Source organism: Myripristis murdjan, chromosome 14 (genome assembly GCF_902150065.1).
Source record: "Myripristis murdjan chromosome 14, fMyrMur1.1, whole genome shotgun sequence".
Taxonomy (NCBI): Eukaryota; Metazoa; Chordata; class Actinopteri; order Holocentriformes; family Holocentridae; genus Myripristis; species Myripristis murdjan.
Genome location: NC_043993.1, coordinates 32,601,376 through 32,628,286, shown reverse-complemented (window position 1 = coordinate 32,628,286; position 26,911 = coordinate 32,601,376). Strand labels below are relative to the sequence as shown.

Genomic DNA, 26,911 nt, shown 5'->3' with positions numbered 1-26,911 from the left:
TGGCTAAATCTGTATTCCCATAAATTTAAAACCGACAAAGCTTTGCACATAAGTCAAAGAGAATTTCAAACTTGGTATTCTGAAAATAGCAAAACAATGGTGGCACAGTTGTAGTTGAAAGTTTTAAAGAATAAAAATCAGCCATTTGTGCTTTAGGTCTGAAACACTTAAGGTCATACTGAGGCCGTATTTAGGCTGTGTTTATTTCTCTGGTGACTCCCTGAGAAATACAGGAATAAAAGGTTGTATCTGGGTCGAGTCATGGTTAGAGAATGATCTGGTTTAGAGGCTACATTTGGTATTAATGTGTTTTCTTGTCGTCAGTTTGCTCAAGCCTTTCGATGTTGGTTATTTGTAGGAAAGTGTTTAGAAAAGGATCCATGTAATCCAGAGCAAACCCTGACACCCTCCATGTTTGAGCGTGTAGGATTAACATATTGTAGGCTGATTTGATATATAGTTTGTAGACTACAGCCTTTTTGTTGTGGAAAAAGTGAGATTACAAATACAAATTCAGTGAAAGATTTTACTCGGAATCAAAAGAAGATGAGGGAAGTCTCACCTTGAATCACTGAAACTGAACAGTTTCTACTTTGCTGTTTCACTTTGCTAGTTTGCGTGTTTATGTGGAGCACGAAATCCTACCAGATCGAGCAGATTCATATCAATAAGTAATTCTTCATCCATCAGGTCCTGTCTGCCTTGAGCAGGTGTTTCACATATTTGAAGAATTTTAGTAGCAAATTTGAACATCTATTGTCAACAAGTGTGAACATCTACCTACCTAACAACTGAGTCTGCTCAAAAAGACATTTTCACTGTTTACTTGTTTACTGCGTAATTTAATGAAAGTCAACCTGGTTGAATAGCATTGACAAATGTCATTTTTGTTGATACCAAACACTCACTGTCACCTTTAACCTAAAACACACCAGCAGTAGTTCCTACTGTGTGCAATGCAATACACTACAATTAAATATAATACAATACTTGCTCTGGAAATTAATTTTGGCACATTTGTGTGGTGTTGTATGGGTTGAAGCCTGCATGGTGTCGAATTCTTTATCTAGCAGCCACTGCTGCATGACCATCTGTAATTGGTGATTGGTTTTGCCTGGTGGAGAGGCTTCTCTATTTCCTTTGTCTCCATCTCTGTGCTAATATGTGGCAGTCAGCTTTCTCCCAGGCTTTTGAGGCTTGTTTTGCTGAGCTTATGACTCATCAAATGGCTCTTAAATTCTCATATTGCCTCAGCTGCCTTTGTCGCTCTGTCACTGCAGCCATTGTTGTTTTTGTTCTGAGGTTTTGTCACTGCTGTGCCTGATTTCCCCAGGTTACAGTGATATCTTTAATCTTCAAGCCCCATCCACTGGTGTTGAGGAGTAAGGAAACACGATGTAGCTGCAGCCTGTGCACACAAATTTATGTGTAATGGCGTGTTTTACTGTCTTGCTATTTCTGGCAAGTACCACTTTGTTGCCTTAATATTTCCTCACATTTTTGCTGTGTGTTGTCCCCGTCTCTCCTGGTGTTTGGTGGGTCAGTGTGTCATAAGCTGGAGCTGGAGCGGCAGCAGCACAACCAGCTGAAGCACACATGGCAGAGAGCCAATGACCAGTTCCTGGAGTCTCAACGCCTTCTGATGAGGGACATGCAGAGGATAGAGAGCGTGCTGTCTTCGGAACAGCTCCGCCAGGTGGAGGAGATGAAGAAGAAGGACCAGGTACCCACACACACACACATCGATACACATTGACTCAAATGTAGTAAGCACACAGTGAGAAATGTGGAAAACAAAAAAACAGCACATGAATATAAACAGCTTTACCTTGCAGCCTGCATAGAATGTGAGTCGATATAGTCGAGTTTTATCGCTTATGAGACAGGAAAATAAATGTCTCCTCAAATCACACAGCATGCAGGCTAATACAATCACTGGAGCAACCAGCTGATTGGACAGTATTGTCAGTAGTAGGACTGAACCCCTTTTTCCATTTTAGGAGGAAGATGAGAAACAGAGACTGAGCCAAGTCAAGGAGATACAAGACGAGGACGGGGGAGATCACACTGAACCTTCAGAGGACTTATTCCTGGGGCTGAGCGTTGAGGAGGTATGATGTAATTTCCTATTCCCCTCAGAGAGAACAGAGATGGCTATTATTGCCTTGCATCATATTGTATTCCCATCGACTTCCCACTGAGCTATCTACAGTGCAAAGATCGGTAATATGACACTTTCATTTATGTCTCTGTGTGTGTCGCACACACCGGGGTGTAAAATCCACCACCAAGGAATGTTTTGTTTCAGCGTTTCGGCATCAAATAATATTTCTCAAACAAGAGGACGTACCTTTTTTTGTAATGTAGTGAGTGAAAAAAGTTGAATCCTTACTGAAAGTCACCAGCTGGAAGAAGTAAAACGTGCCCACACAAAGCCCTGCCCCATGCGCTGTTGCATTAACCGCTCAAACGTTCAGTTCAGCAGTTTGGTGCTGGGATGGTTTTTCAGCACTCAGGAGAACATGCTGGCCCAGAATTGCCCCTCTAAGCTCCTCTGGGACCACTGTGGAAAACTGGAAGTCATTTTTCAACAGAAGTGTTTTTTTGTTTTTTTTTTGTAAAGCTAAAGCACCAGCAGTATCAACAGTAACACAAAGAAGGCCATGTTAATGTACTCATTATCTTACCTTTGCACACCTGTATTGATAGGTGCGTACGATAGACATGAAAAAAAAATTCCACACATGATGACATGGGCTTGAAATGATTGACTCGACAAATCATTGTGTCTCATTGTTCATCACGAAACGTAAACTGTACAATATCAATCGACCAAGAATGTGTACATTGTTGCTCCCATGTGTTAGGGATCTGTTCTTGTGTTGATGCATTGAACTATTTTCCACTCGCAATTCATTGTGCTTACCTTCACACAGTTTGAAATATGGCCAGCATTTTAAAAGATTACGAAATTATTACAGGAGATTATTACAGGAGACCTGTGTGTTTGCTTCCATCCTGCAGCTAACTTGCGCTATAGTTCTCCCGACGCTTCCAAAGTACACTTAAACAAGCCATGAAACGGACTCTTACTTTCTTGAAACAGGACGTTTGGGTGGCACACGGTGCAGGAAAGGATCATCCACAAGTGCAAACCAACAGGATCTCAGTTTGGGAGAGAAACACAGTTTTATTTGAAGGGATAAGGTGGATGAGAGAGGATGTAAAGATTTTTGAAAGTGTTATTGATTGACATTTTAATTTGCATCCACCAGTGCAGGATGATGTCACTGTTTAAGATACTCAGGAAGGTTTTGCAGGAGGTAGAAGTCACGTGAGGTCATTTCATGGGTCACTTCAAAATCTGATTGAGAATTGGATGGAAACATACGCAACTTGTGAAATCGATCTCTTGGTCTTCTGCTCTCTCTCTCTCTCGCAGCCCCATACCAACCACAGTGCCCACGGCTCTATACACTCCTTAGACACCGAGGTGGTGGCAGGTGCACACATGGACCCCTACAAGGAAAACTTGCGGCGAGTCCAGTCGACGGACAGCCTCGGCTCCTCTCTGTCGGCCCAGCAGGGCTTGGGAGGCCACAACCACAAAGCCAAGTCGGCCAGCCACTTGGATGAGTCGGACTTTGGGCCCTTGGTGGGCGCTGACTGCGGGGTGACTGAGGGGAATTTTGGTGAAACAGCCTCGGTCAGCTCCATCAAGCTAACGGCCAGCCACTTCCTGCTGACTAAAGACCAGGAGAAGGCCATCAAGGCCATGACGCCAGAGCAGGAGGAGACGGCGTCACTGCTGTCCAGCATCTCCCACGCCCCTGACACCGCCTACTTACCGCCCTCTGGCTACCGGCTGGTCAGCGACAGTGAATGGAACCTGCTGCAGCAAGAGGTGGAGCACCGGCTCATGTTGCAAGAGTTTAATAGATTCAACATGCATCACAAAGTCCACGATTAAACATGGTTAAAATCAGGGCTGTCACCATATCAGGTTTTCACCACGCAATTATCTTAGCCAAAACAATTTACAATAATAATAGCATGGTAATATCCATAGAAAATCTCAAGTTTTTTTTAAATTTTTTTTATCGCTTATTTGATGTGGTTTTTGACACATTAACACGTTATGTAATGTTTATTGTGATTTTGTTTGTTTCTCTCTTTTTCTTTTTCTTTTTTTTAAAACACATTTTTGGGATAATTTAGTGGTAATTGTCTTGTAATTTTTCATTTTTTTTTTTTTTTCTAATTTTCTGTTTCATAGGGTGAACAATACATATTTTTTGACAAATGTTGAATCACGTTAGTGTGCCGGACTAACTGGCAAGCTTCATTATACTAACATCAACTCTGTCAGCTAACATGAAATGGCCTTTGTATTAACGAGCCAGCATTACTTGAATGTCTTTTGTTATTACTGTAGCAATCTAATGGTTTATTCTAACTTGTAATTACCAGGCCCGGCAATCAGAGACCAAGCACTGTGATTACAAGTGTAAATTAAGAGAAAACAGTTAAAAGCCAATGTAACAAACTGTTTCATGGATTTTTTTTTTTTTTTTTTTTTTTTTTAAATAGATCTTTTTCACAGCAGCTGTTTTGGCTGTAGACCCAGGTGTTACTAATGACTATTGATGATAATAAATTAAGGTTCCTTTCCGTTTAGTTTTATTTATTAAGTTCCATTTAGTCAGAGCCGGAGTCCCGATGTTGTTCATGTTGTTTCATTGGAAAGAGAACCTAAATGAATGTCATTAATAACACCTGGATTTAACTAGTATTTTATGTCAAAATGACTGCTGTGAGAGAGACTTGCACGTTAAAAGGTTTGGTAAATAAATTGATGACTCTTCTACTGCACTGTCACAACTGACACAAGTATTTAATGAGCTCCTAATGAAAGCTAATAGCTGTATATAATCACTGTAAATGGACACGCCATGTAGCCCTTTATCACTGCCTTCCTTGGCGTCATAAATAAGAGTTTATGGAAAAGTGTGACCTGGTATTCACTCTGTCACCAGGTGAAAAATGCCGGTCGGAAGCTTGGCCGGCGTTGCGACATGTGCTCCAACTACGAGAAGCAGCTGCAGGTCATCCAAGGACAGGAGGCTGAGACACGGGATCAGGTTTGCCCTCTAAAGTTATTTCAGGAATTGTGATACTCAGGGATACATTTACCTTGTCGCCAGCATGAACTCCTATTAACATAATCTCACAGGCATTCTCAAAGGAGGCCATTTGGGCGTCTAGAGAATAGGGCTACTCTTGCACAAACCACAAGATGATGCTGTTAATTTGTTTTTAAATTATAATAGGCCTAGTTAAAAGCCACGTCACTCTTCCTCTCCCAGGTGAAGAAGCTTCAGGTGATGCTGCGACAGGCCAACGATCAGCTGGAGAGGACGATGTCTGAGAAGCAGGAGTTGGAGGATTCAGTCAAATCGGGCAACGAGGAAGTCACGGCTAAGGTCTGCACGCACTGCGACTGAAGTGACTTACTGAAAATATTTATGTCGAACGGGGTTTCCTAATCTTTTTAAGAGCATGAGGTCTGCTGTGGTATGAGCTGAAGCCTCTGGCTGGTGCAGGTACTGTTGTGGAACCTGGCTGCTTAATATAGCCAGCTGCTTTTTGTTTAATAAATCTCCACCTATAATATCTGTGCCACACATGTTGCAGCTTTTTTGCCTGCATCTAATGAAATAGAGAGAGTTAGTGGAAGCATATGCATATATATATATATAGATAGATAGATAGATAGATAGATAGATAGATAGATAGATAGAGATATACACTACTCACAAAAAGTTAGGGATATTCGGCTTTTGGGTGAAATTTCAGGATGAACCTAAAATGCATTATAACCTTTACAGGTGAACTTAATGTGACCTTCTGTAAACTTTTGAATGCACATGTCCAACTGTTCAATCTTTCAGTACTTTTTGCACAAGTTGCTGTTCTCTAACAAAGAGTTTAATGGCAAAATTCACATCAGGTGTTTGATGCTCCAGCTCATCGAGGTCGTATCATTAGGGAACGGCTGCTGGAGACTGGGGTACCTCAAATGGAGTGGCCTGCACTTTCTCCAGACCTGAATCCCATAGAAAACCTATGGGATCAGCTGAGTCGCCGTGTAGAGGCTCGGAGCTCTGTACCCCAGAACCTCAATGTCCTGAGGGCCGCCCTTCAAGAAGAGTGGGATGCCATGCCTCAGCAGACAATAAGTCGACTTGTGAACAGCATGAGACGTCGTTGTCAAGCTGTAATTGATGCTCAAGGGCACATGACAAGTTATTGACACTGACATTTTTTGTTGTGGTATATCCACCACTGTTGTTGGCTTTTATTTCAAGAAATTGTTTGAGATGAGGAAATCACCAGTGTATGCTTCTACTTAAATGCCCTACTTTCATGATATAATATCACTGTAGCGTGAACTTTTTACATTTTCCATAAATTTCACCCAAAAGCCAAATATCCCTAACTTTTTGTGAGTAGTGTATATATATATATATAGTTATGGAGGTGTTGACTTCTTTTCTACAGCCTCCACCATCTGGCAGCTCATGGATAAAGGGAGCTGTTGACCTTATTCTCTTTCTCTTTTCTTTGCTCACGTTGAGCGTCAGATGACCCTGCTTGAAGTATTTGTTGTAGTCAAGGCTGCTGTTTGAAGCCTACAGTGTAGAAAAGCTTAAATTTATGACACGACAGCAAATGTGTGGTAGCAGAAGCCGAGGATTATACGCCGCCTAAAGCTCCTGGAATAATTAGCACATTGCATGGCTGCATTGCTTGTTGGCTGGCACAGTTGGGTTTCTGAACTATACTGTGTGCGCATAGCAGTTTTTGAAGTGCAGAGCCGGAGCGGCCTGCGTCAAGCCAGTAAGGTCAGCCCTCATGCCTGTTGATTAAAAGAGGGGAAAAAATCACGTACCCATGATTCATTTTTGTCCAAATGGTGTGACTGGCAAAATATTTGTTCAGCATTTCTTATTTTCTGAATTATATTTCATATTGAGGTTGTACTTAATGTTTTTGGAAAATACTTTTCATGCAGAACTGTTCAAATTCACTCCTTTTGCCAGCTTAGCTACAGTATTGTGGGTTTCTTCCATTACATCTCAGTGGGATTTTGGCATGTTCAATAGACGCTTAACTCAGAGAGCGTGATCATGGAAGCTGTGATTCACACGGGACACTGAAGTCCAGAGCCTGCAGTTTAATTATCTGCAGTAAAATTGAATTAGACAGTAACTAAATCACTTCAACTCTCTCTGCATGCTTTATTTAGCAAGCCAAACCTTGACTCACTGTTGGAGCGTGCCATCTTTGAGAACTGACCACAGGGTACGCACAGGCGTAGGCTGGACATTTTTATTGTGGGATTATCTCGCTGATTAAAGCCTAATGAACCGCGATGGATTTTCTCTCATGTTAGTGACAGCTGTTTCTGTGCTGTGTTGAAGGTGTCAGCCCTGGTGCAGAGAGTCCAGGAGTCAGAAACACTACTGAGCACACTACAGCAAGGGTTCAGTCAAGCTAAGAGGAACACACAGGAACAGATGGTGAGTAGCACATCCCCCTGTATCCCTGCTTGCCTTTCCTTGCAGACTGTTGTCACATCTCTAGTTGTGTCTCATGTCACAAGGTCCAGCGAGTGATTGCATTTCTCAGCTTATACAACAATGACATCTTTTCCCCTCTTTAACACAAGCACTCATTGGCAAGAGCAGGCCCTGGGCTACATAATTATCCACTGATGCAAGGCTCAGTTGTCAGAGAATTAGAGGTAATCATGTCTACCAGTAGCAGAGAGTCAAACTTGTGATGGAAGAGAGCGGAGAGAAGCATGAAGACAGAGGCATGTTCAGCAATGGAAGTCTATCTGCAGGTTCTCCAGCAGGAATTAATGCACTTATGTGCCTCTGATCTGTTCCTAAAATCAGAAAAACACACATAGAGTAAGGCAGGACAAAAAGGAAAAAAATAGCCAACAAAGTTATCAACCAAAATAGGGATGGCGAAAATGGAAAATTTTCTTGGTCGACCACCGGGCCTCATTGATCGGTTTATTTCGGTCAAGACAGTCAAGAACGCGACCGTGTCCGTTCTGTACCACGGATGTCCCCTCAGCAGGCCCAAAACCAATTCAGACATAAGATAATATGGAGCACCATTCATTCCAAAGTCAAATATTGTACATAGCCTACATGATATCCTACAAACATTATGTAATTTACGCATGTTGCTTAACATGGTGTAGAAGAAATCTCTCTCTCCTCGTGAAAAATATTGTCTCCAGATTCCTCGATGAGTCTGCTTGGTGGTTTTATGACTCTTGCATGACATACTTTGTTCAAAACTATACGTCATCACCATAAGCTTGGCTCGTTTCTCCGGTCTGTCTCTACGAGCTGAGCTCTGTGCGTGATGATGTAATCCAAGCCCGGCAGAGCATCCCGTCGCCATGTTTACCGTATTAAACTGCATGTGGGTTCATGAGCAACTTCTTAGCTTTCAGGAACAGTTAGAATTTTTTCAATAGAGCAAACTTTACGGAAGTTACGGTATTTACACTATGACATGCGCATTTGTGGTGGCATTGACACGTTCGGCCTTAAAATTAACCGACAAGATTATTCGGTTAAAGTTCAAACGGTCAACAACCGGTCAAACGGCCACCGGTTAGCATCCCTAAACCAAAACAGATATTCCCCTGCTGAATGTGGCGTTGATTTACAGATTCATGTGTCTTTCCTCTGTCATAAATTGAGGAAATAGTGTCACAGCGAGCAGAATGATAGTGGTGCAGGATGAATTGAAAAGAGTGTTGCTCCAAAAGCAGACGTTTGCCGGTGAATCATTCTGCACCATGTGGCTTTCTGGTTCCGTCTGACATGAATCATAAAAGGGAAACAAACTGACACGTGATTTGATTTCCGGGTTTTTTTTTCTTTTCTTTTTCTTCCTCTGTTTTGCAGGCGGTGCTGATGCAGTCAAGGGAGCAGGTGGCAGACGAACTAAGCCGACTACAGAGAGACAACGAGAGCCTGCAGGGAAAACACAGGCTTCACCTAGAATTACAGCAGCAAGAGGATTTTCAGATGCCCAACACTGTGCAAGTATGCAAAGTCTGAGTCACACTTTTCAGACTCCCCATTAGTGTTGTTAGGGTGAATTTAGATTAGTGCGGATGATTAGATGGGATAAAACTTTAATAATCCCCATCGGGAAAGTGGGTCATCATTGTAGCAAGAACGGGATATGTAGATTAAAAATTAAAAATAAGATATTAGACTATACTCAGGGTGATACAAGTAGTCATACCAAATACACATATTGAAAATGATATAGCAGATACATGAATAACGAAATAGCACCCAGCGGAATGCACACCTCCACCAACATTAGAGGCCAGTTTCATGTCAGATTTTTACATAAAGTTAATCATTTGTTTCGTGTCACATTACCAACTTGTTTTACTTTACCCGAGATGCGACATGAGATATGCATGTGCAAATTACCACAAACTCTCATGGTGTTCTGAAAATGTATTCAGGAGGTTATGTGCCATTTTGTGAGAAGCTGCAGACACTGCCGCACTCCCCTTCGGCTAATTGGTGTGAAAGCCGATCGGTTCCGCTTGGCCCTGTGACCGGCCTCTCCGCAAAGTTTCATCACCAAATCCATTCGTAACTTTTTGAGATATCTAGTTAATAGACAAAACTGATTGAATGGGGTGCAGACACAACCCCCATCCGGCTGCGCTGCTCGAGGTAAAGACAGAGCATCTTCAGCGACAGATTTACATGGTGAAACATGGAAATGATCTTTTCTAGTTATTTGCATCGTTGGAGCATAAACGAACAGAGCTGAGTCCAGGCATGCAAACATGCATTGTGACTGTTTACGTTTTTCACTTGCACCAACGTAATAAAATGTGCAGAAATATACGCAGAACACATAAATGTTCTTCATGGCATTTCTCTTGTACAAAGATATGCACAGAAATATGACAAGTCAAGTTAGACTATTTTTTTATAGCACATTTCATGGCCAAGCAAATCAGTGGTCTTAACACGAAAAGAAAAATACTAATAGCAGTAACGGTAAGCATACAAGCAATAATAATAAAAGTGGTGGAGAAATGCCAAGAGCAATAACAATAAAGCAATAAGAAGGGTAAAACAAGACCAATGTTAGGAGGAAATGAAAAGATAATTAAATGAGATGCAGCAGCTAAACGGCAAAGTAAGCGACCAGCTAAATCAAAAGCGGTGGTGGTTAAAGAAGAGCAACCTCAGGGTAACTGGAGGCCCTTTCCGCAGAGACGGAGTGCAACGGCTAAAAGCTGTAACACCAGATTTGGAGTTTGCTCTCATAATTACCAACACATTTGTGTCCAATTAGTGTCCGACGTTCTTAATGAGCAGGTTGTTACGTAATTTGATCGACCCTCAAGGCCTTCAAGCGCTTTACAGACACATTGCAGGATTTTTAAGTCGATCCTGGAACCGGAACCCCATGCCATGATAGAAAAGCATTTTTGTTATGCTGTTAATTCGGTTGTCAAAGTTAAGGTGCGTTCAGATGATTTGCATGGATGCATATTGGAATTTAAAAGTAGCATAATGAATTTGAATTGTGCAAAGTAGTTGAGCCCGTAATTCACTCATACACATTTTCAAGATGTTCTCTGAATAATAAAAAATAACAGCCACAGCGTATCATTTTGTTCTCTTGTTTGTAAAATATTAACTAAAGACTTGCATTTCATAGGATGTTTGGCAAATGTTGAACATCCCATAATATAACAGCAGTACACAAAAATGGAAATTAGAGTGTAGTAGGATGAAGTGCAGATGATATAACTACAGTAGATGCTTATTTTCATTTTTTTTTTTGTTTGTTTCACCATAAAAATTTGAGGTGTTTGTCGCCCGTGTTTCAGCAGCACTCATCTCATGGGTTAGCCCAAGGAAAAAGAGCTCTATCTGGAAACCCATCTTTATTAAACTCTGCAGTCCCTCTTGCCGTCTGTCCGCTGTGCGATATTGGATCGCGCTGTAGCCGTGATTCCTCACAGTGATACCTGTGACGTGGTTTGATTCTCCATCAGGAGCTGCAAGGCCTGGTGCTGCAGCTGCGAGAGGACATGGTGGCGGTGCGGACGGCGGCCGATCACCTGGAGGAGAAACTGAAAGCCGAGATCTTGTTTCTGAAGGAGCAGATCCAGGCGGAGCAGTGTCTGAAGGAAAACCTGGAGGACACGCTGCAGCTGGAGATCGAGGGCTGCAAGGAGGAGATAGGTGAGGCTCACCTGCTCAGTGTTTTTTCATAACAGGACGAGAGGCTGTTGATTTATGTGCAGTATTTGCAGCACATGCTTTTCATGATACAGGAGCTGTGTAATCTCAGTAATAGTTACGTAATCCCATTTAGGGCTTAAACAGTATGGTGTTTTGAATGATCTACTAGGACTGAAGCAGATGATAGCTAATAATTTATGCCAAAGTTCAACATCCTGAAATTTTACCTTTTTGGGGGCCAAAGATTCCAGTGTTATTCTTTGCTGCATCAGAAAAGCCTCTGAAACGAAATTTGGACCGTCGGACACAAACTCTCAATTGAGACCATGATTGTTATAACTGATAATTATTACAATAATAAAACTAACAGAAACAGAAATATCTACATGTTTTCCTGGAGTGTGACTGAAACGTCGCATCAGAGTCATTTCAGATTAAGATTTTCCTGTAGACAAGTAGTGATCATTCAGTAAGTTTAGTTTGTAATCAGTTGCTATGCATTTTTAATTCAAGGGCAATGTCAGTACACTGTTAACCCGTCGGTCTAATCCTAATCTCATATTCTAACCAGTTTAACACACCAGTTCAGAAGCTGTGTCTTGCTCTGAATGTCGGTGTCAGAAACCGTCAGGATTAGAGGTGATAGTGTTTCATGGCTGCATATGTTAGCAGCCTCTCTGTATTAAAGTTGTCTGTGTTTCAACTTTTGTGTTTCAATATTTTTCACTCTGTGTGGAGAAGTTTTCTTTTCTTTTTTTTTTTTACCATCTCATCTTCTATTCTTTGTACTTTTCCTTCCCCTCCATTGATCACTGTTGTTCAGACATCTTGGAAGGTATGGTGAACACTTTGACCAAGCTCACTGTAGTGTTGTGTGTGTCGATAGCACTGCCGTCAGACTAATTGCACAGACACTAAAACACTGCTTTACGTGTCACAAGTTTTGAAATGTCTTGGAAAGGCAAAAACGTGTCATCACCACCAGAGCGTTTGTCCAACCCCAGCCGTGGGTCATAGCTGCATTTCACACAAAACAAAAAATTGTAAATACTGCCTTTTAAGTAAAAATTAAATCAAGGCTGCTTGTATTTCATACGGAAAAGTAATGAAATGATCTGATGCCTTTTTGCCTTTCCAGCCTTAAATCTGTGACTGACTGCGTTTACATGCACACCATATTCCCATTTGGTCAGTATTCCGGTTAAGGTAATTTTCCGAATATGGTGTTTATATGCGCTGCGGCAACTGGAATATTCCGTTCCTCGGGGTTACTCGGGGTGTTCCCGTGTTTCGGCGTATTCCACTCTCTGACGTAATGTGACACTCAGCCGCGTATAGGCGTCTGGTCTGCCGGAAATACAGAAGAAGAAGAAGAAAAAGCAGTCGCTATTTCTGTTTTCTCTCATCGATTTACTCCATAATATTTAAGTCTTTGATCAGCTGAAGGCAGACTGCAGTCTCCTGGCTCTTGCTGCTGTTCGCCATGTCGTTCTCCCCGCTTGCAGTAACCATAGTAACAAAGACGCCTCAGGATTCCTTGTGAATCGAGCATGCGCAGACGTGACTGAATATTCCGGTTCGGGGCATTTTCCAACTAAGGTCAGGGTTTTCCCTGCCTTATAATTTCTTAGGCACACCGCCTAGACGTTTTCACCGACCGCCTAGATCAAATGAACGAGGAAAGGGGGAAAAAACGCACATCGATATATTCAATCTGCAGCCCCTTTAGGAATCTGTTGTTGATGCTAGCTTGGATTGTCCGGGGGGAGTTAGGCGGGCACTGGGCCATACGTCATGAAATACTGACAACGGAATTAACCAATCACTGCAGCGAATAGTTTCTGCTTGAACGCTGAGAGGATGGCTTTCAGCTGCAACACATCCGCTGTAGGCTAGGCGGTGGTGGAATGTATGAATCGCCTAGCGCGAAAAACACAAGCACTCGCAAATACCAGTGATTCATTGGCCATTTGGGTGACTTGTGTGAAGCGTGCAGATTAGCCAAATAAAACGGAATCTATTTTTAACGCGGAATTTGACATAACAGCTGCACCGGGTTAGGGTTACGACCTAAAATTGGCCAGGGAAAACCCTGAAGGTGTTTACAGGGCGCAGTATTCTGGTTGGAACAGGCACATGCCAGGGGTCTGATTCAGAATTTTCTCCAACCGGAATATGACCTTAATCGGGTTCGGTGTGTTTACATGACTCGTGCGCAACCGGAATATTGCGGATATTCTGAATAAAACAGGAATATGGTCTGTATGTAAACGTGCTCAGTGTGTCAACATGTTGACTTAAAGGACTGCACTGACTTTTTGTGAATTTAGCCCACTGGCCCCCTTACCCAATACACTGGCACTGTCATCATCCCAGGTGTTAGTTTGGTAGTTTTGTTCGGTTGCCAACTCCTCTGGCAAGGAGTGATTCAGGAAGTTACCGGATCTTTGTGGACGCCTAAAAGGGACACCTAAAAGTGGATTTTGAGTGGATTAAGGAGGTTATTTTTAGGAGTGTTAGCTGGAGGGAAGTACATCTCAATGGCAGGAGGCTAACAGTTCGCATGTGGAGCATCCAGCCAGTATCCAGCACTCAGTAACAAAGAGAGGAAGACAGCTCCACGACTGTCCCACAGAACAGCTGGGGAGGAAGCGAAATACTGTCAACTTCTTCAAAATTGAAAAAGTCACTTATAAGCACTTGATATATTGCATGTTTAAGTGTTAACATGAGCATTGGGCAGAACCAGCGACAGGAAACACAGATGATTTTTGGTGCCAGTCAGATATGTGGTAAGGTGATCAGCTCCCAAAAAGTTTGTATAACCCTTTAATGTCGCTTGTTTATTAGCTCAGCAGTCTCTCGTCATGTAGAGCTCTCACTTTCTCATTCACAAACCAAACACACACACGGGCTTGTTAGTAGAAAGCAGCTCTGCCCCCCCGCTAAAACTCACACGGCATAGATTTGATGCATTAATAATAAATTGACAAATCATGTTCCAGGGGTTGCATTAGCATGGCAGGAAGCATATGTGGGTTTTGAAGCGTTACAATGATCCTTTAATGATCCGTTCCTCCCACAGCGTCTTTCTCCAGTCTGAAGACGGAGCTGGAGCGAGTGAAGGCTGAGAAGGAGCAGGTACGGAAACAGGAACCGTGGCTCTGATTTTATGCTGTGGTTCGCCATTTCCCGTTTGAAACTCGCTAAAGATACACATTTCTAAGCGTCTTGCATGAAACGACATATTTAAATACTACTGGAGTGATCTGCAAGCGTATAGAGTCACCATGTACCAGGGAGTAGCCATAAAGTCTCTTTACAATTTAACAAATTTATTACAAAAGCAAGTGAATAGACAAATCTGTGGAAATTATTACAAAATGAGGAGTAGATATTGTAGTTTTTTTTGCCTCATTTAATACACCTCTATATGGGCACCATTAGCTTTTTCTTTTTTTTTATTTTGACAGTTAACAGGTGATATTGACATAACCAGACATACATGACACAGTGTAAAAAAGACAAACAAGAACAAAAAACAAAACAGAAAGAGATAATAAAACAACAGTACATGTTTGCTTCTATTGTGGTGTGTGTGTGTGTGTGTGAGTGTGTGTGTATTCGGATGATTAAATGAGATGCCCTTGTATGTATTGATGAAGAGTGGTACCAATAATAATAATAATAATATTAACCACAATAAAATAATACAAACAATAATATTGATTAATAATACTGATGCAATAAAAATTAATAATTATAATAATAATATTTGTAATAATAATAATAATAGTACTAATAGTGATACTGGTTTATATATGATAGTGATAAGTATGTTTCAGCAACAAAACCACGAAGAGGTAGATGAATAAGTAGATAAACAAATAGTAATAATAACAGTGATGATAAAATGAAACAATACAGAAGAAAGAATTTTTTATAGTCTCATGCATATGTATGTATGTGTGATATTAATAATAATAATAACGGCAGTACTTAATAATGTATATTTATATAATATAAAATGTATATTTGTATAGTATCTATGGGGCGAGAGGAGGGCGGGACCATTAGTTGCACGAGGCACATCAAGACGGTACTCGATTTCTTGCCATGTTCGCTGCAGCAGAGCCTCATCAATGGTGGCAGTGGCATCAGTGATGTTTTGCTTCAGGTCGTTGACGTCCAATGTGATTAAAAACTTTGAGAACCACTGAGTGCACAGAACAAATCTCATCAATTGCTTTTGTAATAGATTTTTTAAATTGTGAAGAGACGTTGTGGACACCCTGTATATATGAGACCAGAGGAGGAGTGGAGACTCGATGCTGTTTTTTGTGCCGTTGGATTGATTGTAAAGTGACCTCGGCTGTGTGGTCAGTGAAGGCACTCTCCCAATATATATCCCGATATATTTCATGCAAGGGAAGATGAAATTATGTGACTTCTCGCTATGAAGCATTTAACTGTCCTTTGAAGCATTTAATCATCCTTAAAATGAACTTAATCACTGATGTTAGAAATGTGTAGGTGAAACCACACTGGTTTGACAGAGGCAAGTTAAATAAAAGATGATGTTTATCGTAAGAGCATTAGTAAATACAGCCATACTGTAGTTTATTGGAGGAATTTGGAGGGGTAGCAGTCATGGCTTACAATGTAAATACACAGCAACGTCGTGCACAGACGTTAGACATGTCCCAGTATGTAATATATCAAAATACCAGTGTAGTAAATTTCAGTATTTTTGAACATTTATGACTGATTATACTGAATATAATGAAATAGACATTGTAATGAAATAGAGATTAGGGGGTAGGATTAAATAAGTTTTTACTTCTTCCTACTCCTTTTCGAGCATGTTAATGATGATAGATGCATCTTATTTTATTTTTCTTTATTTTACTTTATTTTTAGGCCTTTGTTTTCTTATTTACCTTTATTTAGTACTGATTATTATCAGTCAACATGCAGCTATAGCCTGGTCCGTTTTTACACTTGTTGATATGTTAGTGTATTTCTGTGTATTGATATATCCTTGTTAAAGTGTTTTCTGGTTTCTTCCTCCAGTTGCAGAACAGTCTATCAGAGAAGAGTGAAACACTGGAGACCATCCAGGGCCTGAAGACCAACCTGGAGCAGCAGCTTAAGGAGCTGAGCTCCACCAAGGTGAGGGTGTAACCTGCCTGCCTCTAATCCTGGCACTCCAAAAGACTCTGCTCCTCTTAATGTGGCCATTTTCATCAGCAAATGATACCTCAAAGTTCTGCAAGATCCAGGGTTTCTGCGGTCCTTGAAAACCTGAAAAAGTCATAGAATTTGAAAAATGGATTTCCAGGCCTAATGTCATATCCCTAATTTTTAGGAAAAGTAATGGAAAGTTTTAATAGTCATTGTAATCTTCACAGGCCAAGCTAGATCGATGAGAGGGATTATTTCCTCTAAATCAGCTTTCACTCACTAATCGGAGTCGAGGTGTGGTGGTTCTATTAGGAACGTTAATTGTTTTAAGTATTTTAATAAATGAGAACTGAATAGCACCAGTGACAGCACTAATTTATAGCAGCACAAGCTGTATAAAGTGCACCCCTTAGCAATAACTTGACAAGCAGGGGCATATTCATCAGTAATATTTCTAAATGTCACAGACATAATTTCATTTTAAAGATGCTTTAGTAGGCCAGTTTATTTTATTTTCTCATTCTTTACAATGACTGTAGGGTTCACTTTCGTATTAATGATGAATATAGTATTTTGTGCATTGATTAAAGTAAATAAGGTTTCATTTTTCATTTTGTTTTTTTGCTAAATGTCTGTATTTGCAATTTCATGGACATGGAATGTCTCCCAGACTGCTAAAACTGCAGAAGCCACTTTTTAAAGGATTGAAATTAAGGTCACATTTACACCAAATAAGTTTTATAATTATACAATAAATTCAAATTTAGAAGTTTTTCATTCAACTTGCAGTCTACACTTAAATATGTGTAACAAGTTTACAATGCCATTCTGACACTGCAAACTCGTTCTGCAAGTTTTTGCCACCGCAAAAGTACACTCATGGAAATTTGATATGCAGTTATGTAAAATATTATTTTGGTTCTAACTGGCACATAACATCCGGAAATAAGAAATCCAGAAGGTCTTCCTCTCGTGTTTGCTCTTACTGTTGCCGCTGTTATGGCTTTCTTCCCCCGCATGTGAACCCGGTTAAAAACAAGTTGAGGCTCGCTCTCAGGTGTTTGTCAGAAGGCATCGTGAGGTTGTCTTCTAGTTAAAAAAAAAAAAAAAAAAAGGCATAGCTGCAAAGGTTTCTATATCGCATCATTTACAGACGATATTAAAATGCAACCTGCATCCAGAATCTGATCACACCTTTTAGGCCTTGTTCAGACTGCCAGGCCCAATCCATTGTTTGCCAGACCCACATCGTATCCAGATTGATTTTAGAAAGTCTGGACAGCGAAAAAAAACAAAGCACATGGAATGCAGTTTTTGCAAATCACAGCCACATCCAAACCGCATTTGGAGGTGGTTTAAAATGAGATTCCAGTCGGATTTGTACAGATGCGTCTCAGTCTGGACACTCTGGACACTCAAATGGGATCCCAAAGTGTCTGTAACGTCCCGCACAACGTGACACACAACGACAACGTCAGAGAGTCCCCAGAATTTCTCCTGCTTCCACATCGGAAAGCTGCTTCACCAGCACGTGTAGTTACTGACAGCTGCGTTGTTACCATAGCAACCTGTGCAGATAGGTTGATGATGTCAGGAGACATGAATTTGATCACTCGGAAATGACAGCGTGGACGGTCTGTCTCAAAGATCTGATCCGAGAGACAAATCGGATTTGCCTGCAGTCTGAACGAGGCCTCACATTTTCACCTGGTGTTTCTATACAGTCTGTCCAAACGCCGGCCACATTGCGATGATATCTCAGTTTTTGTGCCCAGTGTGCGAAGCAGGCGAGTTGGATAAAGAGACTGTCAACAAAAGCAAACGCGGTGGGTTTAGGATCAGTGTGTATAACACCGCACCACCTGTATGTACCTTTCATTTGAGATGGGACAGGCTGCTCTGTCAGGCTTGTTTGTGGAAGGCAACAGAAACATGGCAGGTGTTTGCAGCTGCTCCATCACTGTATGTTTAAGGCAGAGGAGCGATGACTGGTGGGAACAGATTGTGTTGGAGTCCTTCGCTGAAGTTGAGTGGATGGCAGACCTCCGCGTGAGTCATGATGTCTCTAGCCCGTGGGCGGTGTTTACTCATAACTACAGTCGCACTGTACATTTACACCTGGTGTGAGTCAGACGACCTCTGGAGGTGGTCTGTGAGATTCAGCAGCCATCTGATCGTGCTGTGTGCTGTGTGTGTTTACACCCTGTGTGAACACGGTGGTTTTCCTTATCCAGAATCAAAATGCAGACTCCACAGCGTCTCTCCAGCCGTAATACACGTTTGGAGTTTGCCAGGAGCAGTTTGGGCCGCCAGAGAGAACTTTTTCCTCAAACCCACCAGATAGTTGAGCGCTGATTCAAATAGAAGCTGCCTTGTGATACGCTGACATGTGAATTTCATTTTGACACAGATGACACGCTTATTGTGCTGCACTCTGTTTCACAATGATGCTCTCGTTGTGTGTTGAGTTGTAAATCCAGCGCAGCCATTTCCTTTGCAGCTGTGCCTTTTCACCCCTCACTAACAGCTAGTGTTGCATGGTGTATTGATACTAGAAAAGTACCGCGATACTCTGTTGTCAAAAACAATACAATACACAGAAAGACAAGAAAAAAAGTCAATTACAAGTTCTTTGAATTATTCTGTTTACACATGCATATCACACATTATCTGATTTGATATGCGCTAATAAGGAATATAAGGAATAAATATATATAGTACCTTGAATTAAAAGGTCACTATATAATAGTGAATTAAAAGGTTACTATATATATAGTAACCTTGAATTAAAAGGTTACTGTATAACAGTGAATTAAAAGGTTACTATATATATATAGTAACCTTTTAATTCACTGTTTAAATATCTGTTCTGGCATTTATTCCTTATATTCCTTATGTGTGTGTAATCAACTTGTGAATTTTTATAGTGATATCTGAAAGTAAAATTTTGAACCCCTTTCCCCTGTGTGTTAAAAACAGTGTTTTCTGGTATTATCTGGTCATATATAGGTGATTTTCAAAACTTTCCACCAATGGGATTTCTTGGGACTTTTTTTCCCTCACTCAGGACAAACTGAGGATACAAAATCAGTTGAGTTTGCTTCTCTTGCAATTTGTCCTAGGTTGACCCCAATTTTGGCCTAAAATTACTGGACTATCAGTTTTAAAAGTATCGATACTTTAAGAAAGACAGTATTTTAATAAGAGCCATATATATTGGGTTGCATTCGTGCGACAGTGAAGCTGTGTGTGTGCGTACGTAGGTTTTTTGCACTCTCCTTCTCTCTTTCTTTGCTTCCCGAGTCCGAGTAAAAGATGCTACAAACCTATACAGACGAAGGGAGCCAACACGACCAACTTGGATAAGCATGTTGCCGACAGACATGAAGACTTGTTCAAAGAATTAAAAAAAAAATGAATCAGTACTTGCTCCGACCTCCAAGAGCAGTGAGAGACAGATATCTTCTGATAATTAGGAATAGGAATAGCGAAAATGGCCTGTGTTAATTACAAATAATTAATAAAAAAGAAACAATCCAGTGCACACATGGAGAGTTGGATATGACTAGTTTAAAAGGCTAAATATTAAGATTAATTTTTGTCTGTGGCTTCATTGTGTTGTTCTCAATTTTGTTTATTAAACTAGTCACATCCAACTCTCAGCATGTGTTTAACCCTTTCAAACCCTTACAAACAAGCAGAACTGTCCAGAAAATAAGTCAAGAGAAAAAATAAAACACATTCTGGTTTTCATATGTCCACAATCTGTGACAAAATCTTTAATTTGTTTATTTTTTTGAACATGGCTATAAAGCTCACCAGCAGAGCAGCTGCCACAGAATAATTTTGTTCATGTTAAACCATGTTCTGTAGCTATATAGCTCAGCAGGTGTGACAAAACATTTTATTTATTTTTATTGTTTATGGTTAAACAGTTGCAGATAAACACTCAGAGATCAGTACAGCTGACATTGTAAAATATATTCTGTAATTAATAATAAAAAAGCAAAAAATGTAAAGTTCCATGTTCTGTCATCTATTATTCCATTACTTTTCCTTATGTTTTAAATTTTCGCCGTGGTATCGTTTCAGTAATGGTATCGAGATATTTTAGGCAGGTATCATATCGAAGTCATAATTTTGGTATCATGCCAACACTAACAGCCCAAACTCACTCAGCCAAGCTGTGGTATGTGTGTGTTTAAAGTAAGACAAGTTATTTTAAAAATTAAAAAAAGCACAATCTTTCTTCAGTCAATGAGCAATCATGTTAAATAATCATGATCTTAATATCGAACAATTATTTAACTAATTTAATAAATAAATAAATAAAAAGGCCATGGGATTCCCTCTGCAGTGCCACAGTGAAAGATTAAATGAACCTTGTTTTGCCTATAGTACAGTAGTACAGTATTTCTATTGTATTTCAATAACGTCATTGCTGTTGAAAATCTGCAAGTAAGACGTCGCTGTAAGAACAAAAACTCTCGGAAACCCTGGAAGAACCTGACTTTAGGCCTGTTCAGCCCTGAGCTGTTTAATCATTTAGTTGCTTACATTTTAGAATGCTAAAAAAAAAAAAAAAAAAAATTAAGCAAGCTATGAGAGATTTATTTAACCAAACATACCTGTGTGCTGTCTCGTTTTTCACTCTCATTGTTCCTGTGAAGCTGCTTGGTATTTCAAATCGTTCTGTTAGTCAAGTACTTGTGCAGCTGTCTAATAAATTTTATCGATTTTAAATACTCAGTATTGTTTGTTTGACTGATGCATTTGATTATGATTGATTGTGACTGCTCTGGTTATTGTTAATTGTTGAATAGAGGCCAAATTTGCTTTGACTGTGGAAATTCTGTGTCGGCCACACCCTGACAGGCCACAGTAACAGAGTCTCAGCTGGGTTTTGACATGACATCCTCACCTGCAGGACTGAGTGCCAAATTTTGGAGTTAATTCTCTTACTACACTATCATTCCTCCCTAACCTTTTGTACCCAATGTTTCAATTCAGCTGTCAAACTGTCACCATTTCAAATGCACCATTAGTGAGGGACAACATGTGCACTTGGTTGGATAAAGAGATTTCTTTAACAATACTGAGGACATTTTTTCATTTATCCTTTCTAGTTGAATACATTTAAATTTTCCTAAAAATACTTTGACAAACCCTGGCCATTGTCACGTCCTGTGGAAGTGTGCCAGACTTTGACTCATGTCTTCTTTGGTGTGTGTGTGTGTGTGTGTGTGTGTGTGTGTGTGTGTGTGTGTGTGTGTGTGTGTGTGTGTGTGTGTGTGTGTGTGTGTGTGTGTGTGTGTGTGTGTGTGTGTGTGTGTGTGTGTGTGTGTGTGTGTGTCCACCACTGCAGAGTGCACTAGAGAGTCAGGTGCTGGATGAGAGAGACAAAGCCCAGCGGCTGCAGACAGAGCTGGATGTCAGTGAGCAGGTTCAGAAGGACTTTGTCAAGCTTTCTCAGACCCTACAGGTAAGGAGGCACAGTCAGCTGATATAAATCTGGACAATATCATGTAAAAATTTAAGTAAAAATAGTTATTGCACATAAATATGAAATACTACTTCTACTTTTGCTAAAGCCAGAGTTCTGCTCCGGGTACCTGAGCTGGTACAGGTACCCGGATAATCATAATAATGTTAGTATGCATTGTGAAGTGTGTGTGTGTGAGAGGGAAAAAGAGGTATCTGTGTGTCTGTGTGTCTGTACTGGCATGTGTGTATGCCAGTAAATGTGCATACAGTACCACCCTTAATGCGAAGACAGACCTGTGTGTGTGCATGAGGTTGTGTGAATCGATGGAGCTCATTTTAATTCTCACTCTGCTTCCACGTGTGGATTGATTCTGCCAAATGCAGTTTTATATGATTTATGGTTATGACTGCACCAATAAAAGTAAAGCACTGGATTGTGAGTGGCTGTGTAGCTGATGTATTGAGCCATGGGTTGGGTCAGTGGTGTTATATTTACAAGTCCGTGCAGGTCTGGATTTGGCATGGCGATAATTTCGGGTAACGGGTGAATGTGGGCAGGAGTGGCGGGTTCAAAGTTGAACCCATTCAGGACTCTGCTATGTACTACTTCTAAATCCTGCTGCTACTGCTAAATACAAAACACTACTTGAAATTGCACTTGTGTCCGGTAGAAATAAGCCGTAAGTTACAGTATGATTGCCCCGGGGGCGGCAGATCACGGAAAACATAACTTTCCTTAATATTGGAATAAAACAAGCATGTTAAAATCAGCCAACCAACTAACAACAATGTGCAGTTTCTGGAGTCCCAGCATCACAATTCAACAATTAAAAACAACTGAAACAACTAAAACAAAGCAGACAGTAGCGCAGATGCCAGAGCTACCAGCAGGGGGTGGTGGCTTAGCTGGAAATTGCTTCATTAGGGCAATTCATGCAATTCTGAGGTGTGCAATAATTGAACCACTGTGAATTTCTATTTCTATGCCACTTTACTTGTTTATTTGTTATGTCTTTAAACTTGTATGTCTTCCTGCTGTATGTTGAGTTTTTCTTAGTTGCTTACCGGGACCTCAGTACTTAATTTCGTATCTTTCATGTACACAGCATGTCTGACGAATAAAAATCCTGAATCCTTGAAAAACTACTCTGAATGTAAGGCATGAGGGTGTGCTCATTCCCGTTTTGTTGAACGAGGTTAATTAATTAAATGACCTGATCTTTGTCCATGTCCCCAGGTACAGTTGGAGCGAATAAGGCAGGCAGACTCCTTGGATCGCATCAGAGTCATCCTCAATGACACCAACTTGACTGACATCAACCAGCTTCCAGAGACATGATACCATTTCGAAGCTGCTCTCAGTTTCATTCTCCCCTTTCTATATCACTGGCCCAATAACATTATCTGACCCTTCCAAGCCCCTGCTCCCTGTAACCACCATGGAAGTGTTAGGAGGGAAAAGGACAGTGTGACTTGAGGAGAACATGGCCTTTTCTGTACATTAAGACTCTTGAACACACCATGGATAGAATAATGAAGAAGAACACTACTAAGAAAATTGTACATAATGGCTGTCTGTGACAGAGGAGTGGACGTCCATCTTCCTGTGTGTGTTTCTCTTGTTTCTACTGTAGATATGACTGTCTGTATTAGCTCAACCAAAAAAGGAGTTTGTTGTCTTCTAAAGCACTTTCCATCTTCAACTTCTCTTTCCAGGTAAATAGAAAACAATTGGATGCATAAGTTTTCTTCTTTTTTTTCTCAAAGCGGTTGATAATCGCTCTCTTGTTCTACTCTTTTGTTTCTTTCTGTGTTTTTCTTTTGCTTGAGCTGTTTTTCTGTGACATTTTCGTACTTGTTTTGGTCATTTCATCCTGTGAGGCATATGACAAAGACTTGATGAAGGAAATTCATGGAAAATATTTGCACATAACCTACTGGGATAAAAAAAAGGAACATAACACATTGCGAGCAATACCCTCCATTTCTTAAGCATCCTTTACTGTATCCTACTTTATCTTTGTTCTTAGCTTCTGACAGGAACCTTTTTGAAAACTGCAAAAATATATGGAGGAAACATTATCTCTGTTTAAAGTTGCGTTTTTTATTTTTCAAGTTCATACTTTTCTGTTGGTTGTCAAGGATCCTATTGAAACACACTAGTTAACCCAGGTCAAGTCAGGACTGTACCACTGCTAAAGAAGTGGCCGGGCAAGGTGAACCAACGGACAGTCTTAGCATGTAACTGTAAATTGAATATAATGGATAATTGAAGTAATACTTGAGTCTTGTCATTCTGCCCTGTGTTTTTTTTTTTTTTTCTTTTCTTGGCAATCAGGCCTTTTTTAAATGTAATACTACTTCTCTAAAATTATGATTGGCAACTAATTCCAAGACTGGCACTACCACAGCACTCACACTGGTTGTTCATTGAATCTGCTTCAATAAAGTAAAAGGTGCTGTCGGCTTTACAGCAGGCAAAACACTCAAGCTTTTCTCGTTTTGGGCTGTTTGATTAAACAATAACATGATTCTTTATTGATCCCCATAGGGGCATTCACCTACGTCTTGCTGCTTGACACAAGGATGGTCAGATGCAGAGCAGCTCCCCAAAGCTCGTAAGAATTCAGTCTTGCTCAATGACACTTCGGCAGGGCAGATGATTGCTTTGGTCATCCTGCTGAATGAGTCTTTTTCAGTGGGCAGACACAGTTTAAGGACAGTTGGAATAGTTTTCATACCTGTAGCAAGGCTGAGGTTTGAAGTTGCTCCTTCACCACAGCAAGACATTCCCCTGACTGCGAAGCTGCTGATCCTCCTAAGGGACGGATTTCTTTGGGGAAACCTTACAACAACCTCACCCATGCAGACTTGCTACTACAACACAGACAGGTTGCATCTCCATTGACTTTACTCACATGGTGAAAGGAAATAAAGCCCAGTACAGTACGGTTCACCAAATCTCTGACTAGAGTGGAAGAAATATCTGTATGTATGTCCGTCCTTTGATTTTTGCAACAAGTGTCCATCCGATTGATTTGACACTCGGCGGGTGTGTTGCCGAGGACCCGAGGGAGTGCAGTAAAGTTGTTTGGATGTGCGGTTCTCCAGAAAGCTGCAAACAGCAATACTGGAAACCCATTCTGGCACCTTTTGAACTGGGACACTGCATTGGTGCTGACAAATTGTGAATAACTAACGTCATGCTGCTGCCATGCTATTGACTTGGAACCATAGAACAGTCAAAAACTAGAATTTCAGACTTAGGAGCCTGGTACCAGGGCATCGAAGGCTTCAAAAACACATACCAGAAGGGACTGACTGCCATTCAAGTTAGTGCAGATTAATGTAGTGTCAAACATTTTGAATCAGTGAAGTCAATGCACATGCGGTATGACTGAGGTTTGACTTGGAAAGGTAAAAACGACAGACACTAATAGTTAGTCTTTCCTGCACCAAAAAAAAAAAATCCATGTCCTTTATTTACCCTTATTTTGTGTAGGCAAGTTGACTGGAAACATGATCTTTTCCCGTGCAAAGCTCGAGAAGTTGCAGACATTATATAGCTACACTGGAGGACTTGGAGGTTAAGTGCTTTGCTCAAGGGCACGCTAATGGTAGCTGTTGAGGCACGGGACAGGGCTGCTCGTTACCTCCAACTTTTTCTTCCCTTATACTCTACATCATTACATGAATATCGATCAGCAGTTGTAAGGCGTTTGATTTTTTTTTTAACTTACTACAGTATCAGTCAGATACACTCATTATCTGGTCATTTATGAGGCCTGGTTTCATTTGATTTAAATTCTTTTTCCAAATTATATTGGCTTTTTGTTCAATTTAGGCCAGTTATTATGTGACCTAGCATTCATTACGTTGCCTGTTGCAACAAATCCAGTTTAGTAGCCTCTCGGCTACCATTGCACCATCATCCTCTATGATTTTCACCAGTAATTGAACACCCAGAACTAGAATTTTGAGACTAAAAAAAAAAAGTCACTGGTAGGAGTGAGAAACTAGAATGAAACATGCCGATCAGTGGTGACAGTGGCATGAGACTGGCTGCATCACCATTTCTGTTTCATATTTAGGCTGTGAAAACCTCTACTGAAACTGTCGGTCATATATTTTGGGAAGCCCACTCCTTTTTTATTATTATTTTCTGTTGCACAGATGCATTTGAAACTTTTAAAGTACCGGGTATTTGTACTTTAATAATGTGACTCAAGTTTCAGCAACTGGTAGTCCAGGTCTCCTTTAAATTTAGTTGTGTGTTGTAATGCTCTGCACACAATGGGGTGCTTATTTGATGTTAAGGATAAAAAAAGAGCATGAATAATAATTTCCTCCTGTTGTAAAAAATAATAATAATAATAAAAAATTACATGCAGGAAATGGTTATTTTTTTGGCATTGCGCTTTCAGTACAAAATCTAAATTTTTATATACATCCAGCTACATTGTATGATTTAAGGACATGTTGATGTCTTATCACAGATTCTTTGACTTGCATGTATTACACTTCTCATAGGTTGTGTATGTCTATACTGTAGATGTATTGAGTTGATATTTATCTTAGACTCATGCAATGTATTGTGCGATAGCGTGGATGTGTGGGCAAGCCGTTCCAAGTTGCCCTGAGAGAAAACTGTGTTTGGCTTGTCTGACTGTGGGCTGACTGGATGTGTTGGGGCCTGTACTGAGAACTGGTGTACTTACAGTAGAAATTTAACAGTGTGATTTCTTAGCTGTGTGATTCTGGACATTATTTACTTGAGAAGGCCTTATTGTGTTGGCTTGGCATATTTTGACATTGTTTGACATTTAAAGTGCCCCTTACTTAATACCAATATTTACAAAAAAGTATCAAATTTGCCTCTTATTTATAGCCCATATAGCATTAAATTTTTAACCAGT

General features: G+C 40.5%; 1 protein-coding gene across 2 annotated transcripts in view; it reads left to right on the top strand.

The window, feature by feature from the left end:
- Positions 1-25,490, top strand: part of rabep1 (rabaptin, RAB GTPase binding effector protein 1) — a 40,220-nt gene extending 14,730 nt beyond the window's left edge. Inside the window, exons 7-19 of one of the 2 annotated variants that reach the window (XM_030069776.1) lie at positions 1,545-1,723; positions 2,001-2,111; positions 3,443-3,904; positions 5,037-5,141; positions 5,367-5,483; positions 7,485-7,583; positions 9,000-9,140; positions 11,138-11,327; positions 12,151-12,162; positions 14,413-14,468; positions 16,401-16,499; positions 21,877-21,993; positions 23,233-25,490. In XM_030069776.1, coding sequence (XP_029925636.1) covers positions 1,545-1,723; positions 2,001-2,111; positions 3,443-3,904; positions 5,037-5,141; positions 5,367-5,483; positions 7,485-7,583; positions 9,000-9,140; positions 11,138-11,327; positions 12,151-12,162; positions 14,413-14,468; positions 16,401-16,499; positions 21,877-21,993; positions 23,233-23,334 — 1,790 coding nt within the window. In that variant the 3' untranslated portion in view covers positions 23,335-25,490. The remainder of the gene's footprint in view (positions 1-1,544; positions 1,724-2,000; positions 2,112-3,442; positions 3,905-5,036; positions 5,142-5,366; positions 5,484-7,484; positions 7,584-8,999; positions 9,141-11,137; positions 11,328-12,150; positions 12,163-14,412; positions 14,469-16,400; positions 16,500-21,876; positions 21,994-23,232) is intronic. The other variant, XM_030069777.1, reaches the window with a different exon arrangement.
- The last annotated feature ends 1,421 nt before the right edge of the window (positions 25,491-26,911 follow it).